The sequence below is a fragment of the Asterias amurensis genome, chromosome 11 (genome assembly GCF_032118995.1).
Source record: "Asterias amurensis chromosome 11, ASM3211899v1".
In the NCBI taxonomy this organism is placed as follows: Eukaryota; Metazoa; Echinodermata; class Asteroidea; order Forcipulatida; family Asteriidae; genus Asterias; species Asterias amurensis.
The window spans coordinates 9,568,391-9,582,558 of NC_092658.1; the positions used below are offsets into that span (position 1 = coordinate 9,568,391).

The 14,168-nt window shown below is 39.4% G+C and overlaps 1 protein-coding gene across 2 annotated transcripts; it reads left to right on the top strand.

The window, feature by feature from the left end:
* The first annotated feature begins 56 nt into the window (after window positions 1-56).
* Window positions 57-13,783, top strand: LOC139944255 (hepatocyte growth factor-regulated tyrosine kinase substrate-like). 2 transcript variants are annotated; one of them, XM_071941234.1, is made up of 16 exons: window positions 57-238; window positions 854-938; window positions 1,122-1,197; window positions 1,838-1,930; window positions 2,575-2,695; window positions 3,462-3,514; window positions 4,114-4,182; window positions 4,673-4,797; window positions 5,458-5,638; window positions 6,143-6,199; window positions 7,934-7,975; window positions 8,899-9,081; window positions 9,455-9,662; window positions 10,349-10,521; window positions 10,987-11,253; window positions 11,639-13,783. In XM_071941234.1, exons 1-16 carry the CDS (start codon window positions 196-198, stop codon window positions 12,197-12,199), a joined length of 2,337 nt encoding a protein of 778 aa, XP_071797335.1. In that variant the 5' UTR covers window positions 57-195; the 3' UTR covers window positions 12,200-13,783. The 2 variants fall into 2 exon arrangements, with proteins under 2 accessions (XP_071797335.1, XP_071797336.1); XM_071941235.1 differs by lacking the exon at window positions 6,143-6,199.
* Window positions 13,784-14,168: the final 385 nt, after the last annotated feature.

Consider the following 14,168-nt stretch of genomic DNA (forward strand, 5'->3'; position numbering starts at 1 on the left):
AATGTTTAGATGGTCTCTTGACACGGGTACCAATGAACACATACGTGTAAAGTATAGTAAACGTCGCAGGCCCAGAGTTATCAATCACCAATCGGTGTTGATGAGTTGATGTTAAAATAAAGTCCTACAAAAGGGGTGTAATTAACTGTAAAAAGAAGATTATTCCATAAAATCGAGTGAGATCATTTGGTAAACATGTTCACACCATCAGGCAAAAGTGGATTCGACAAAGCTTTGGGTAAGTGTATTAAATTACAAGTTTTGTACATTATTGTTATTACAAAATTGTATTGTCATTGCTCCTGATGTTTGTGTACTTTCATGAGTCTGAATGTGTTGTGATTGATCATAAATAATGATGATAAAATTCGATTTTTGTTTTCATCATGAAAACTTTTTGTTGTTTAGGATGGTGATTGAACGTCATAATGATTATAATGTTAAATAAATAAATATACTTTTATCAGTGTTGGTAAAACCATCTGTTTACTGCAACTTTTGACTTCATTTCCCTTGGCCTTTGGCTTTAAAAAAAATCCTTGGAGAGCCACAACTTGGTAACTACCTCCATGACTGAGTAGTCCGAAGACGAAGTAATAACGGACCTAACTTTGCCTTTTTAACATTTTGACAGTATACGCAGGATAATACAGTTTTAGCTTGTGATTGGATTTTCCTCCAAATGACAAAAATCTACTCCACTTTACCAAACAAAGGTATACACTTCCTATTTAAACAACAGCAGCTGCAAAAATGCACTCTCCATGTTGAATGACAGCTAGAAAAACTTGGGTTGCTTTTGAAAATCTAAATTTTCCGAACAATTTTTAAATTTATTTGTTCTCTCCGACAGAAAAAGCTACAAGTCAGCTTCTGTTAGAGCCGGACTGGGATGCCACTTTGCAGATATGCGATTGTATCAGACAGAAAGACGTCAGGTACAGTTAGTGTGACATCAACATTTTAGATAAACAGTTTTTAAATATTTCCCACTGATCCCACTGTGTTTTTCTGCTAAGCAAGATTACTACTGTATGTGCCCAGCAAATAATGTGTGCTTACAGGCTTTGTGAAATTTGGCTCTGTTATTAAATTTTGTTTTCTCTTACCATTTCTCACAGCGTCAAGTATTTCATCAACGCTATTCGCAAGAAATTGTTTGATAAGAACCCAAGAGTGACTCTGTATGCTCTGCAGGTAATTGTTCAGTTTGTAAAGCTGTTAAGTTAATCAGGGGTGGATTTCACAAAGAGTTAATACTAGTCTTATCTCGAGTTAGAACTTAGAGACTTAGGACTAGCCTTAAGTTTTTAACATCTCCTAGGACTAGTCCTTTGAAGTTGTTCTTTGTGAAACTTATCCCTGGTAAACAGATAAAATTACAATGAACCAATTGTCACAGCCATCTAAAAGAAGTGGTACTTCAGGGATAATAGCTAGCTATCAAGTGAACTCAAACAACTAGAAAAAATGAACAGAATTTTTAACTTTAAAATGGTAGAGTAATATAAACGAACAAAATTAGGAAAATACAGAGTGTGGTTTGCAAAATTTACACAAGAGTTCATCTGTCAGGCATCAGTTCGGTTTGTGAAATTACAATTTAGAAGTCTATTTTTTTGGGGGGGGGGGGGGGGGGGTAATAGACTTATAAACATCCATCCCCAAATTCGAACATGACCTTTACTTTGACCTCTTTATATGAATGGAAGTAGGTCAAACCTTAAGGCTGCTATTGGTATTTTGGTACAAGTTGCTTGTGGTCGCTATGGAAATACATTGACACACTGGAGATCACAAGGTATTATGCTTATTTTTTGTCAATGAATTCTTGTAGGTCTTGGAGTCATGTGTCAAGAACTGTGGAAGTGGTATCCATGAGGAGATAGCCTGCAAGCAGGTTATGGATGACATGAAAGAACTGACCAGGGTAAGTGCATTTTAGCTGAAATGGTACATGTAGTTGTCATCTTTACGGGAAACTTGGGTTTGGGCTTTGAGCTGCTTCAAGCGCTCTGAATTTTCTACGCAGCCAAGTAGTTCATCAAACTCAAGTTCTGAGTCATTTTGGTGTGGGTCAAATCTTGGGCCAGATATTTGTGTCCTTGGGCAAGACACTTCACCATAATTGCTTCTCATCACCCAGGGGGTTAATAATAATAACTTGTAAATGGGTACCTGCGTGGGTAGAGATTGCTGATGTGAATAACTACCTGTGTGGCCATTTTGCTGCTGGTGCTGCATACTCCAGGCCTTGAACTTCGATATTAAAGGGGCACAGCAGTTTCCCTCTAGTAAGGGGCACATCCATGTAAATTTGTAGAGGAACCTTGCACAGGGCACCATGGCAATTGCCCTGGGTTATTTCGAGGCCTGATACTCCTGAGAAGTTGAGATGGTTTAAGGTATGCGTGAGACCCAATGAACCTGGATAATTATGAAGAAAATACCGGAGGGGGCTACAAGTCTTGAAATTGTCTTGAAATTATCATCTTTTAACCTCCAGTAATCGTTTATTTTCAGAGCTAGTCAGGAAAATGGATTCATGACTAATTTCTCTTTATATCCACACAGTCTGGTAATGATGCAGTCAAGAACAAGGCTCTAGAGATGATTCAGGCTTGGGCGCACGCCTTCCGTAATGAACCCACCCTGAAAATAGTCAATGATACCTTCAATCAACTCAAGGGCGAAGGTATGTAATCAAAAAGAAATTAAAAACCTTGCATAATGCTAAACGCTACACGGAGGCAGAGTACCGAGGCACGTTTCCACGCACAAGGAACAACTACTGTCCAATCTTATGCTTCCAGTGAGGGCGCTTTTTGACCCCAATGAGGGCGCTGACGTAACAGGCAAGGGATCTACAATAACAAAAAAGGATAAAAGTCCTTCTTTTTTTTCTCTCTCTCTTTTTTTAATCCAATACGGAAAATTGTCTTCCATGATACTTTGCTGAAAGTGATATATTCCAAATAGAATTGTTTTATTGTATGCTCCCTAGAGGGTCGAGAAAGGTAGAGGAATTGTCCATATTTTTGACTGCGTGAGGGTGCTCTCAATCACTTCTACGGATATATTCGTTTATTCCCAAAACAGTTATTGAAGACTGGAACACATTACCACCACAGACATCTAATCCATCATGGACAAAAAGACTTTTAAAGGAGCTGTTATAATCGACATCTAAAGCAACTTCAAACTATGGCGCAACAAAAGTGACAAAAGGTGTGCAGGGCGTATCGTGTATACCCTCGGAAGTGATAAAATACTATTGAGAGCGCCCTCACGCGTTCCAAAATACGGCGCATTTTCTAAACGTACACCTGATGAACAGGGATAATAATGTTGTAAAGCGCCTTGATCTAGCCACATGGAAACTAAAACCCAATGATCCTACTAGCACTAACAGTTATTTGTTATTAATTTTTCATTTGTTGTTACTTATTTTTTTTTTGCAGGGAATTCATTTCCACCATTGCGAGAGAGCGACGCAATGTTTATGGCTGAAAAGGTAACGATATTATACAGTGTTAACTTTTAGACATGCTGAGAAATTTTACCATCTACATTATATAGTTTCATAATGCCATCCTGTCAAAAAACTAGCCACACAGGCTCTGTGAATTTTCCAGATGATTTTCCTGGTTTCATGATTTTTCACTGATCTCACTTCACCTTTAAAATTTCCTGATACAGATGAAGATGTATATATCATGTTATCTTTAATTACCAAAACGAGTGACCTTGTACATTCCAGAGCCTTTCTGGCAGGCAAGATTTTACACTGGTCATACTCAACATAATTCAAAGTTATTTGTCAGACTCAAAAGTCTAAAAACAAGACCACTGGACATACCCAGTCGTGTGCATAAAATCACAGGCCTCAAGCTTGCTGTCTAATGTTAAACTTGAGTATTTCTAATACACAATCTCACTCCTTTATTTATTTATTTATTTATTTATTTATTTATTTATAATATTTACCCTGGGGAGACCTCTCAGTGAAACTCTGTTTTTCAGAGGTGCCCAGCAACTACAAACACATCAACATTTTAAAATTACCAAAAAGGTATACTTTGCCTTTAACTAGTGTTTTCATCTATTCCCCAGGCCCCTGAGTGGGTGGATGGGGACAAGTGTCATACCTGCCGTGTGGAATTTGGGGTCGTGCAAAGAAAGGTAAGCCATTCTTCTTTCATTTCTCAGGAGGAAAAAAAATCAGAGACCTTTTAATTTGTTATTCTGTATTTTGTGCAAAGTATCTTAAACTCACTTCTCTGGAAACTGATTGCATGAAATGTTCTCTGAATATTTGGGAGTGAACAAAGAAAAAATGACTGGAGCGGTATTTCAACCACAACCTCCGGATTAACCTGTTGCGCTCTAACAAATGAGCTATCTAGCCCTTTGTTGCGGTCTCCCTATTTAATATCAAAATCTTTGTTTGGGGGTGCTGGTCAGAAGCCATATTACCTTTAATTGCTGTGTAGCCAGGGATCACACCCAAGTCTACATATGAATATATTTGGCAGCACAGGTTGTATACTCCCCAGGGAGCTGAAATGGTTTCAGGAATTAAACAAATGACCCAGTGTGACCATCACTGAGTGACGTATGTGTCCGCTATTTAAGAAGCCACTATAATTATTATCATTATTCAATCCTATAGCACCATTGCCGTCATTGTGGACAACTCTTCTGTAGCAAGTGTTCCTCTAAGCAGCTGCCTATTCCCAAGTTTGGAATCGAGAAGCCTGTCAGAGTCTGTGAGCCGTGTTACACTAAGCTTACCAGGTTAGTAAGCTCTTATATCAGATGACAGACATAAATGTATAGAAAGCAATTGATCAGGATTAAGTGTCACTATGGTCCAGTGGTTAGACTACAGTCACCTAGACATCACTAGGGGCCCATTTCACAGCGCTGCTTATCAGTAAACACATTATGTTGTGCTAGTTACAGCATTCACCATGGAGTAGCATTGTTACATCATTTATTTTCCTGTAATTAGCATGCCTTTTTGTGTGCTTCTGGGTAGCAGTGCTATGAATTTGAAGTTGCACAGTAAGCACGGAATCAGCCGTTAAGCAGCTCTATAAAATTTGGCCAAGGTTGTGGGATTGAATCCTAGTTATTGTTGACTAGTTACTGAATCACAGTTAGTTGATTTGTGCCATTCATAATCATAGACGTTAAACCAATGTTTGTATGAGAGAGATTGGCTCTTGCCAGCTTGGTGTTTATCTCCCCTTGTGGGCATAATGCCACCAGAACTAGGAAACATAATTCTTGCAAGGGTCGTGGGTTCAAATCCCACTCAAGCAACATGCCTGTGATATTTTTTCACAGGATTTGGGGAAAGTACTGAGTATACAGTGCTAACACACATCGGTGTATGGGTAAAAACAAAAAACATAATAATGAGCACTATTGTGATTCCTTTTATTTATGTAGCCGTACCGAGACCACAGCTGCCCCCGGGACCGATTCCGATTTGCCCCAGGAGTATCTGAACAGTCCGCTAGCTCAGCAGTCTCAGGCTCCACCGCAGCGCAACGAGAGAGAACTGCAGGAGGAAGAAGAGCTTCAGCTTGCTATGGCCTTGTCACTCGACGCTGCCGAGAATAAACACATTGTAAGTCGCACTCTGTTAAACCATTTTTAGTTTAAGACAGAAAGTAGAGAAAAAGAGCTATCATTTATTGAAGAACTTTAAGTTGCTTTAATTTTGTATTTAATTTTTTTATTGCATTTTTTGCTTGAACATCAATTGCAGCTGTAAATTATTTTTGCTAAAGCCATATATACCTTTAATCATGTGTAGCCACTCTTTTGTATGTGGGAGATCAAAATAGTCTGGCCCCTTGTTGGAATAATTTAAGCAGTAGCTTGTGACTTGTCATTGTACCAGACTTTATTAAAATCTAACTCACAAATGGCGTATAGATGGATTGCACATGATCTCATTGACCATCATGGGCTTAGTTTAAAAGAACAGGACAAAATTACGCAGCAGAGCATCGGGTAAAGTCTGAGGATTTGGTACGTGCATTACAGAGATTGTAAAATCAACAGGATGAAGTCTACAAGCAGATAATTTTAGATCGCCCTTTTTTTTTGTTCTTATTTGGAATGACAGATTCACAAGGAGAAGGGGAATAGTCACTCTAGCGCCGGGTCCTCACCTCCCCCAGCTGTAAGTCTAGCCACGCCCCCTCCTCAGCTCAAAGCCAGGGGCCAATTTCATAGAGCTGCTTAAGCAAAAATTGTGCTTAAGCACGAAAACAGCTCGCTTATTTTACACATGTTACTGGCCAAAATGTTATGCCATATACATTGATTGTGACTGGTAATTAGCTGTTGTTCACTTAGCATAACAATTGAGTGGAGTCTTGGCTGGTAATCTGATTTTACTAAGCAAGGATTTTTTTGCTTAAGCAAAATTTTGTGCTTAAGCAGCTCTATGAAATTGGGCCCAGGTTTATAATTTATGCAAATGTGCAGCAAAAAACATGATCAAAAGTAGAGATTCAGACAAAAGCTAACCCTAAGAGCAATTCGCCCAAATTTAGTCTGTTTTGAAATATATGGATATGCTCAAGTTGTAAGCTTTCACATTTGCATTGAGTATGATTTGGCAATAAGGGCTACCTAATCTTCTTAAGATTTTGTTTCGTTTGACAGATATTTGACCAACTAAAAGTAGGAGTCGTTCAAATATTTGTCAATCGAATAAACCCTTGATTCATGATAAATTATTTATTATTTTTAAAAACCAGTTGCAGTTGGAAATATAATTGTGTGTTTTATTTATACTACATCATAATACAGTCAACCCTCGTTGAAGAGCACCGTTCTAAAGAGGTACACGAACTGCTTTGTAAAGAGTAAATTCTGAAGTCCCAAATCTTAGTTTCTGCTTTGTGTTTCTTTGTTTTGCTGTCTTCTTATATCAATGTTCCTATTGTGAAGAGGTCATTTGGCCAGACCCTGCAACGAGAGTCGTCTGTACGTACATGTACATAATTTTATTGACCATTACATGGACGGTCACAAAGCTCAGTATTGTTTTGCTTGTTCAAATCTTCCGTTACTTTTAAGCAATGTAACAGATACATGTGGACATGGTATTTCGGCCGGTATAATTTTCTTGAGCATAATTTTCTTGCACTTGTATTTAGCTGCTTTTTTGTGCTCAATCAGCTCTTTGATGTTTACTGAGAAGTGTATGTAATGGTCTACAGTAAACTTCTATGTTTTATTTCATGTACCGATTCATGCAAGTTTTGTTGTCTCTTGCATTTCATATCCTTGTGGTTTGTTTTTATAAACCAATGGTTGAAGACCATGGGTTGATTTCTTTGTTAAAAATTTGTGGGAGTAGCTTGTCAATGATGTAGTGCTTGATATTTGATAAAACTCTGCATTCAAATCATTTTTAGATTCAATTCACATCTTCATATATGTTTAGTGCACTTTAACAGTTATTTATTTATTTATTTATTTTCTTATTTCAACTGATAGTGGTAATCACTGGTCACCATGGGTCCCATGGTATTTAACAAACGAACAGTAAACAAGTCATAAAATTATTACAGTGGTTAAACAATTTGTTTAGTAAAAGTACAGCAATCAAATCTAGGAAATACTGCTCTGGTCAAGCTTTTTTTTTAGTTCAGGTTCTCAAAGCGGAGCCATCAGAGTATCTATTGGCATTCCAGTCGAGACCCATGAAACCTTGAGCAAGACACTTTACTATAATTGCTTCTTGGCATTATTATATCCTGGCTAAAATATTACGTACATAGAAACAAAATCATGAAATGTATGCTAGTTGTGTGATCAAAGTGATAATGATTATCCATAAATGCCATTTTTATCAGATTGGTACATTTGTGTATTCATGTGTTGTTATTTTTTTTTTTAACAGCCGTCCTCGGCCCCAACTTTAGATGTTGAAGGAGATCCAGAGGTGAGCTTTGAGTTTGTTGTTGCTTTTAAAATTAACTTGTGAAGATAATGCTATACCAAAATTTTAAAAATTCAAAAGTTTCCAGATTCAAACGTTTTTACAAGTTATATGATACCATTACATGAGGTTGTTACAAAAATGTATGCTACTGCTGGGCTTAAAGACCTGCTTGAACGAAAATGTCAAGTCCTGAACTTTGCTGAATTTCATTTAAAATGTTTTCAATCAATAAGGAAATCGAGTCATATGACTATAAATAGTTTTTAATTGTGTAAAAAAATAGTCATTTCAAATACCGTTATCCAGCGCTTTTCTGAAAAATTCTCAAAAAGCTCTGTTACGTAATTACTTGTGTTACGTCATAGTTGGGAGCTCCAATTTGTATAGCCGCTTTGTTGCAGCGTGGAGGTATAACAAAGAAAACTCCCAGACATGATGTCAAAGCATTGCCATTTTGACGCTCGCCGCCAATGGCAGAAGTGTTTTTTAGTTTTTCAAAACCTTGAGGTTGGTGCCTGATTTCTTTAATCGATAATTACGAAAAATTCAGAACTTTGCACATATCAATATTACATTTAAAAGGTGATCAATTGCATTATAAACAGATTTGCATATGTTATACAATTTAACATTTTTGTCTTCCCTCTCGAAAATGTGTGTGAGTGGTAGGTCAAAGAAAATATTTGAAAACCAAAATTAGTTTTTCGTGTAAATAAAAAAAGAGAAAATAAATAGAAAACCACACAAAAATCAAAGAGGGTTCGTCCAAACTGTGGGGGGTTGAAAAATAATCAAATTTAATTATGAAACTTCTGAAGGGCTGCTTCATACTAGAAAAACATATCGGAGGAAAGTTATAACCAGGTATTATTTCCTGAATGTCAAAATAATCGTTCTCCTATTGTACCTCTACCCTCCTCCAGCTGGCCCGCTACTTGAACCGCCCCTACTGGGAGCAGAAGCAGGAAGACATTGTGAAGACCGTGTCTACTGTGACCCCTTCAGCTCCGGCCAACGCCCCTGAGCCGGTGCCCTCTGCCACTGCCCCGCCCATCTCACAATCGGTGCCCGCACAGCCGCTTTATTCTACCAGTAAAGTTCAAGAGGTAGGCAAAGAGAAAGTCATGGTGTAAATTTGGGGTGTCGTTGCTGAGCATTTAGGAGTACCGGAATCGAGCTCTGGTGTGTCTGATTAGCAGAGTGTGGGTTCGAGTCCCAGACATGACACTTGTGTCCTTAAACAAGAACAAGGTTCGTTCTTCGGATGGGACGTAAAGCCATTGGTCCTGTTAGTTGTGTAATGCACATACAAGAAACCAGTTCTGAAAGAGTTCTGCCACAATATTTCTAGCTCTGGCTGCTGAATGCACAGCACCTTGTAAACCCCATAAAGGTGTACTTGAATTGCTCTCATAATTCAAAGCTTTTAGATTTGGAATTGGAGACTATAATTTTGGGGATCTTTTGCTTTCATTTCAGTATTCCCAGAATGGTGAGGTCCCCGATGACATTGACTTTGTGCGATCGTTATCCACCAACGTAGACGTGTTCATCAACCGTATGAAGAGCGATTCATCTAGAGGGCGTAGCATCGCTAGCGATACTGCGGTACAGAGTCTTTTCCATACACTGACTCTGATGCATCCACAACTGCTTAACCTACTCCAAGATAAAGAGGACAAGAGAGGTACGAACTGGCCCATTTTCCTTGTATTATCCGAACCTCATCTTAAATGCAGCAAACTTTACACATGTCATCATAGTGGATGCACTACACATGTGTACAGGCAATTTGCTTCCTAGTACAGATCTTAGAAGAATCCTAAACACAAAAGTATCGGTGATAGTTGCATGTTTATTTTGTATAACTCAAGGTAAATATCATAGCAAAGTGATGTCACACTTGCTGTTCATGTGACAAATTTGATATGGCGTTGCGTCTATGCTAAACATTGTTTTACTGCATTGCGTCTATGCTAAACATTGTTTATTGGGAGTGGTCCAAGTGTACATTTCATGTAAACGTTACCAGCGAAATGTTTCTGGTTTTTGGATCGGATGGAGCTGTATGGCCGATCTGATCCAATGATAATTTGGCAACGAGAATGATATTTTCAAACCTTAACTGAGCGGAAACCTTTTGGTACAGAACAACATTTCCAGATATCGCTCCACAAGTATAACAACAAAACATTTTGTCATCACATGGCTGCATAAATACTGTTTTCATTACGACTGTGCTCGTATCTTCCGTTTTTTAAGACATAAAAACACGCATGGGACAGTTCGGTACAGGTGAACCCTGTCAACCTGTTTGTTATTATTGTCAAACTTGATGTAACTCATTTAAAACTTCTCTTTGAAATCTTGCAGCCAAGATGGAGAGCCTGCAAGACAAGCTGGCTCAGATCCAAGATGCTCGAGAAGCATTGGATGCATTGAGGGAAGACCACAGGGAGAAGAAGAGACGGGAAGCTGAAGAAGCCGAGAGGCAGCGACAGATACAGCTGGCTCAGAAACTAGAGATCATGAGGCAGAAGAAACAGGTTAGGAAGGTGGTGCACTCTGCTCTACCAGCCAGGCTCTTAGTGGTTGATACCCATGCCTACATCTTTGCGGACTGTGAAGGGGTAACCCTGTTTCAGCTCCAGGAGTAGGTGGCTCCTAGTGGATGATACCCATGCCTACATCCTTACGGACTGTGAAGGGGGTAGCCCTGTTTCAGCTCCAGGAGTAGGTGGCTCCTAGTGGATGATACCCATGCCTACATCCTTACGGACTGTGAAGGGGGTAGCCCTGTTTCAGCCCCAAGAGTAGGCGGCTCCTAGTGGATGATACCCATGCCTACATCCCTACGGACTGTGAAGGGGGTAACCCTGTTTAAGCCACAGGTGTAGGTGGCAGTTGATTTGGTTTACTGTAGCCTCACCTTGAAGTGGCCTTGTGATGTTAGGCGATCTCTCATACAAAAACTAAAACAAAATTTTTAAATGTTTTCATCTTGTCTGCAGGAGTATTTGCACATGCAGCAGCAGCTAGCCCAGCAGCGTCTCCACGAGCACGCGAGAGAACTAGAGATGAGACGCGAGCAGCAGAAACAGCAGCACCAGATGAGGCAGATTCAGTACACTGCCTACGCACAGGGTGGTATGGCACCCCCTCAAGGGGTCATTATGGGCCAACCACAACAGGGAATGATACAACAACAGCAACCAGGAATGGTGGCCCCACCACAGGGTACGATGATGCCTCCTGGGCAGTATGCTCCCCCACCACAGGTTAGTTTTGAAATGTTAACAACTTTGAAGTCCAAGGGACGTGTTGTGGCTGAGTAGTCAAGCGCACTGAGCTCAATCTCTGGTGTTGTGCATCCGAGTCCCAGGTCTGATTCTTGTGTCTTCAAGCAAGACCCTTAACCATTATTGCTTTGTCCTTCTGGTATGACGTTAAGTCGTTGATCCCACCCGTGGTTTTTTAGGTAAAACAATTGTCATGTATTCAGTATTGGTTGTAAAATTTTAACTTGGTTTTGAAGTATTTACGTGTTTGAGTTTGTGAAAGGTTAACACACAAAAAAACATTAAAGTTGATGGAAATTTTGTTATTTAAAACAAGTTTTCTAAATTTATTTTTGACATTCTTATGATTTTGTTTTTCTCACAGACATTCAGTCCCTCGTCTTCGATGCAAGGTTCGCCAGCCCACAGTGGCTACAGCCAGCAGCAGCAGCAGTCATACCCAGTCCAGCCCCCACCCATGGAACAACAAGCACCCATGCAGACCCCATCAACAACCCCTCAACCCGGGTACACCCAAGGGTACCACCAGCAACAGCAGCAGCAGCCACCCTCATACCAACAAGCAGCACCACAGCCACCCCAAACGGGTGCCGGTTACCCGATGGGCTACCACCAACAACAGCCCCCTTCAACTCAACCACACCCCGGTGGTCCACCCAATGGCAATTTCTCCCCTCTATCCTCAATGGATTATCCCCAACAACAACAGCCACAACAACAAGCCAACAATCCCTACAACATGCAAGGACTGGCGTCGACTCTACCACCCCCTGCACAGCAGTATGGAGCCCCTGCACCTCAAGGAGTCATGTACCAGCAACAGCCTGGTGTTGAGATGCAGTATGGTGGGCAAACCCAGCAGCAGCAGCAACAGCAGCAGCAGCCGCCGCAACAACCAGAGGCTTCCCTCATATCGTTCGACTAGCTTCGCTTCTTTATTCCCAGAATAGACCTTATGCACATGATGTCATTTTGGTAGGGCGCCCTCACCTAAATGTCAGAGTCAGGTTGTTTAATGGTCAATCCTGTGCGCAGCGCGTAGGAATCTTTGCATGTCCATTGTTTCATCATCATCGGTTTACCTCTAAGATGGTGGATGGATGACGTCAATGCATAAGGTTTAAAGAAAAATGTATATTCAATAAAAATGCCGGAAATCAGTCAAAATTTAAAAAAACAATTAATCGGTCCTTATTTTCATGCACTAATTTAATCACAATATGAATACAATGTCCATTTATATAACCATAACATTATTATTATCCATGTCATTTAGTTTAAAACAAGAAATGGGTATTAAATTTCTGTGAAAGATTCATATTTTTTGTTTACACTTTCCTGTAGGACTTTTTAATCCAAAATCCGTTGTTCGCACAAAGCTATCGGGTCCTGAATTTCAATTTCAACTAATCTTGTGTTGTTCAGAAAGTTTGCAGGACTTGTGGGATGATTGTGGGGTCACCGGTCAATTGCTGAAAAAATGGACTTGGGCCAGTGGACCAGTGGGTATTTCCAGCCATGTTAAGGTCTATTTTCTACTCTATGTGTAACTGGATAAGGAGCATGTTATTTGATTGTATGACACAAAAGCTAAAACATTGTTACCCTTAGATGCGTTGTGGTTTATATTTTCACTTTGCATTATTTGGCAACAAGACAAGAAACTGGTGTACAGTGGACGATAGTTTTTCTATAAAGCCTGCTTTTGTCATGGATGTGCACTGTTAGTGTCAGTAGTACATAAAAGCATTGTTCTAACAATAGTGAGTGTTTTTAATATGGCTCTTGTGGTATTAAAGCAAGATAAGTAGATGATATTCTTCCTACTTCAGTCTGAATTTATTTCTTGTTTTTGCCCTTGGAAAAATTGTGATTAAATAGTCTGAAAAATAATAATGTTTTAATATTTGGATGTCACGCTTGGTAATTTTGTCTTTGTGGGACTGAATCCACCAAATTTAAGTAATTTACTCTCTGAAATTTGGATGGATTTGGCATGTCAAAACAGTACAATCAAAACAAAAATAATCTTCTTCTTTTCTTTGAAAACTGTCCCGTTATACCTGGTAAGTCACTTCTTTTGTAAAGAAAATTGTTAGTGGCCTGACGTTTCAACCCTTGCAGAAAAGACTCTGCAGAAAAGACTCTGCTAGGGTCAACGTCAAACATCACCAACTATTTCTTTTTGCATTCTACCAAAGGTCCTTTCAGTTGATAAGCAGTTTGCAACAGGTTATACTATTTTCACATCATTTGTAACTCCAAACTAGAATATGATCTTTATCAAACTCAACTTTAATTTCATAAGTATTTAGTAAGTAGCTTTTTTTCCGTACTCGCTTCTTTCATATAACAAAAGACGTCACAGATATTTAAAGAATTCTATAATTTCACAAGAATGATTCGTAATGTTACTAAAAATTAATCAATCATTATAAGAAGCCTAATGTTAACATTGCATGTATGTAAACAAATAATACAGCTGTAATAAATGGTGATAAACAAAGCAAATAAATAATGTTTCGTTGTGTGTTTATGATTAGTTCAGGATGATAGTTGCTTCTTAGCGCTCAGGTCCATCACGCAGTGAGGCTCATGTCACTTCAACATTATTACCCCTGGTCACTGGGCCTTAAATCATTCCTTAAATCATCTGAGGAGTATACAGACTGTGCTGCCAAATATGTAGCGCAATCAAGGCTAGTCAATCACAAGAACCATCTCTGCCCTCACAGGTGCCTATTTACCCCTGGATGGAGAGAAGCAAGTATAGTTAAGTGTCTTGCTAAGGGACACAAGTGTCATGACCGGGATTCGAACCCACACTCTGCTGAACAGAAACACCAGAGCTTGAGTTCAGTGCTCTTATCTGCTCGGCCAGAACGCCCTACATG

Coding starts and splice junctions, on each gene's coding strand:
- LOC139944255 (XM_071941234.1), top strand. CDS start 196: ATGTTCACACCATCAGGCAAAAGTGGATTCGACAAAGCTTTGG. Junction 9,082..9,454: donor CTACCAGTAAAGTTCAAGAG/GTAGGCAAAGAG, acceptor CTTTCATTTCAG/TATTCCCAGAATGGTGAGGT. Junction 10,522..10,986: donor TCATGAGGCAGAAGAAACAG/GTTAGGAAGGTG, acceptor TCTTGTCTGCAG/GAGTATTTGCACATGCAGCA.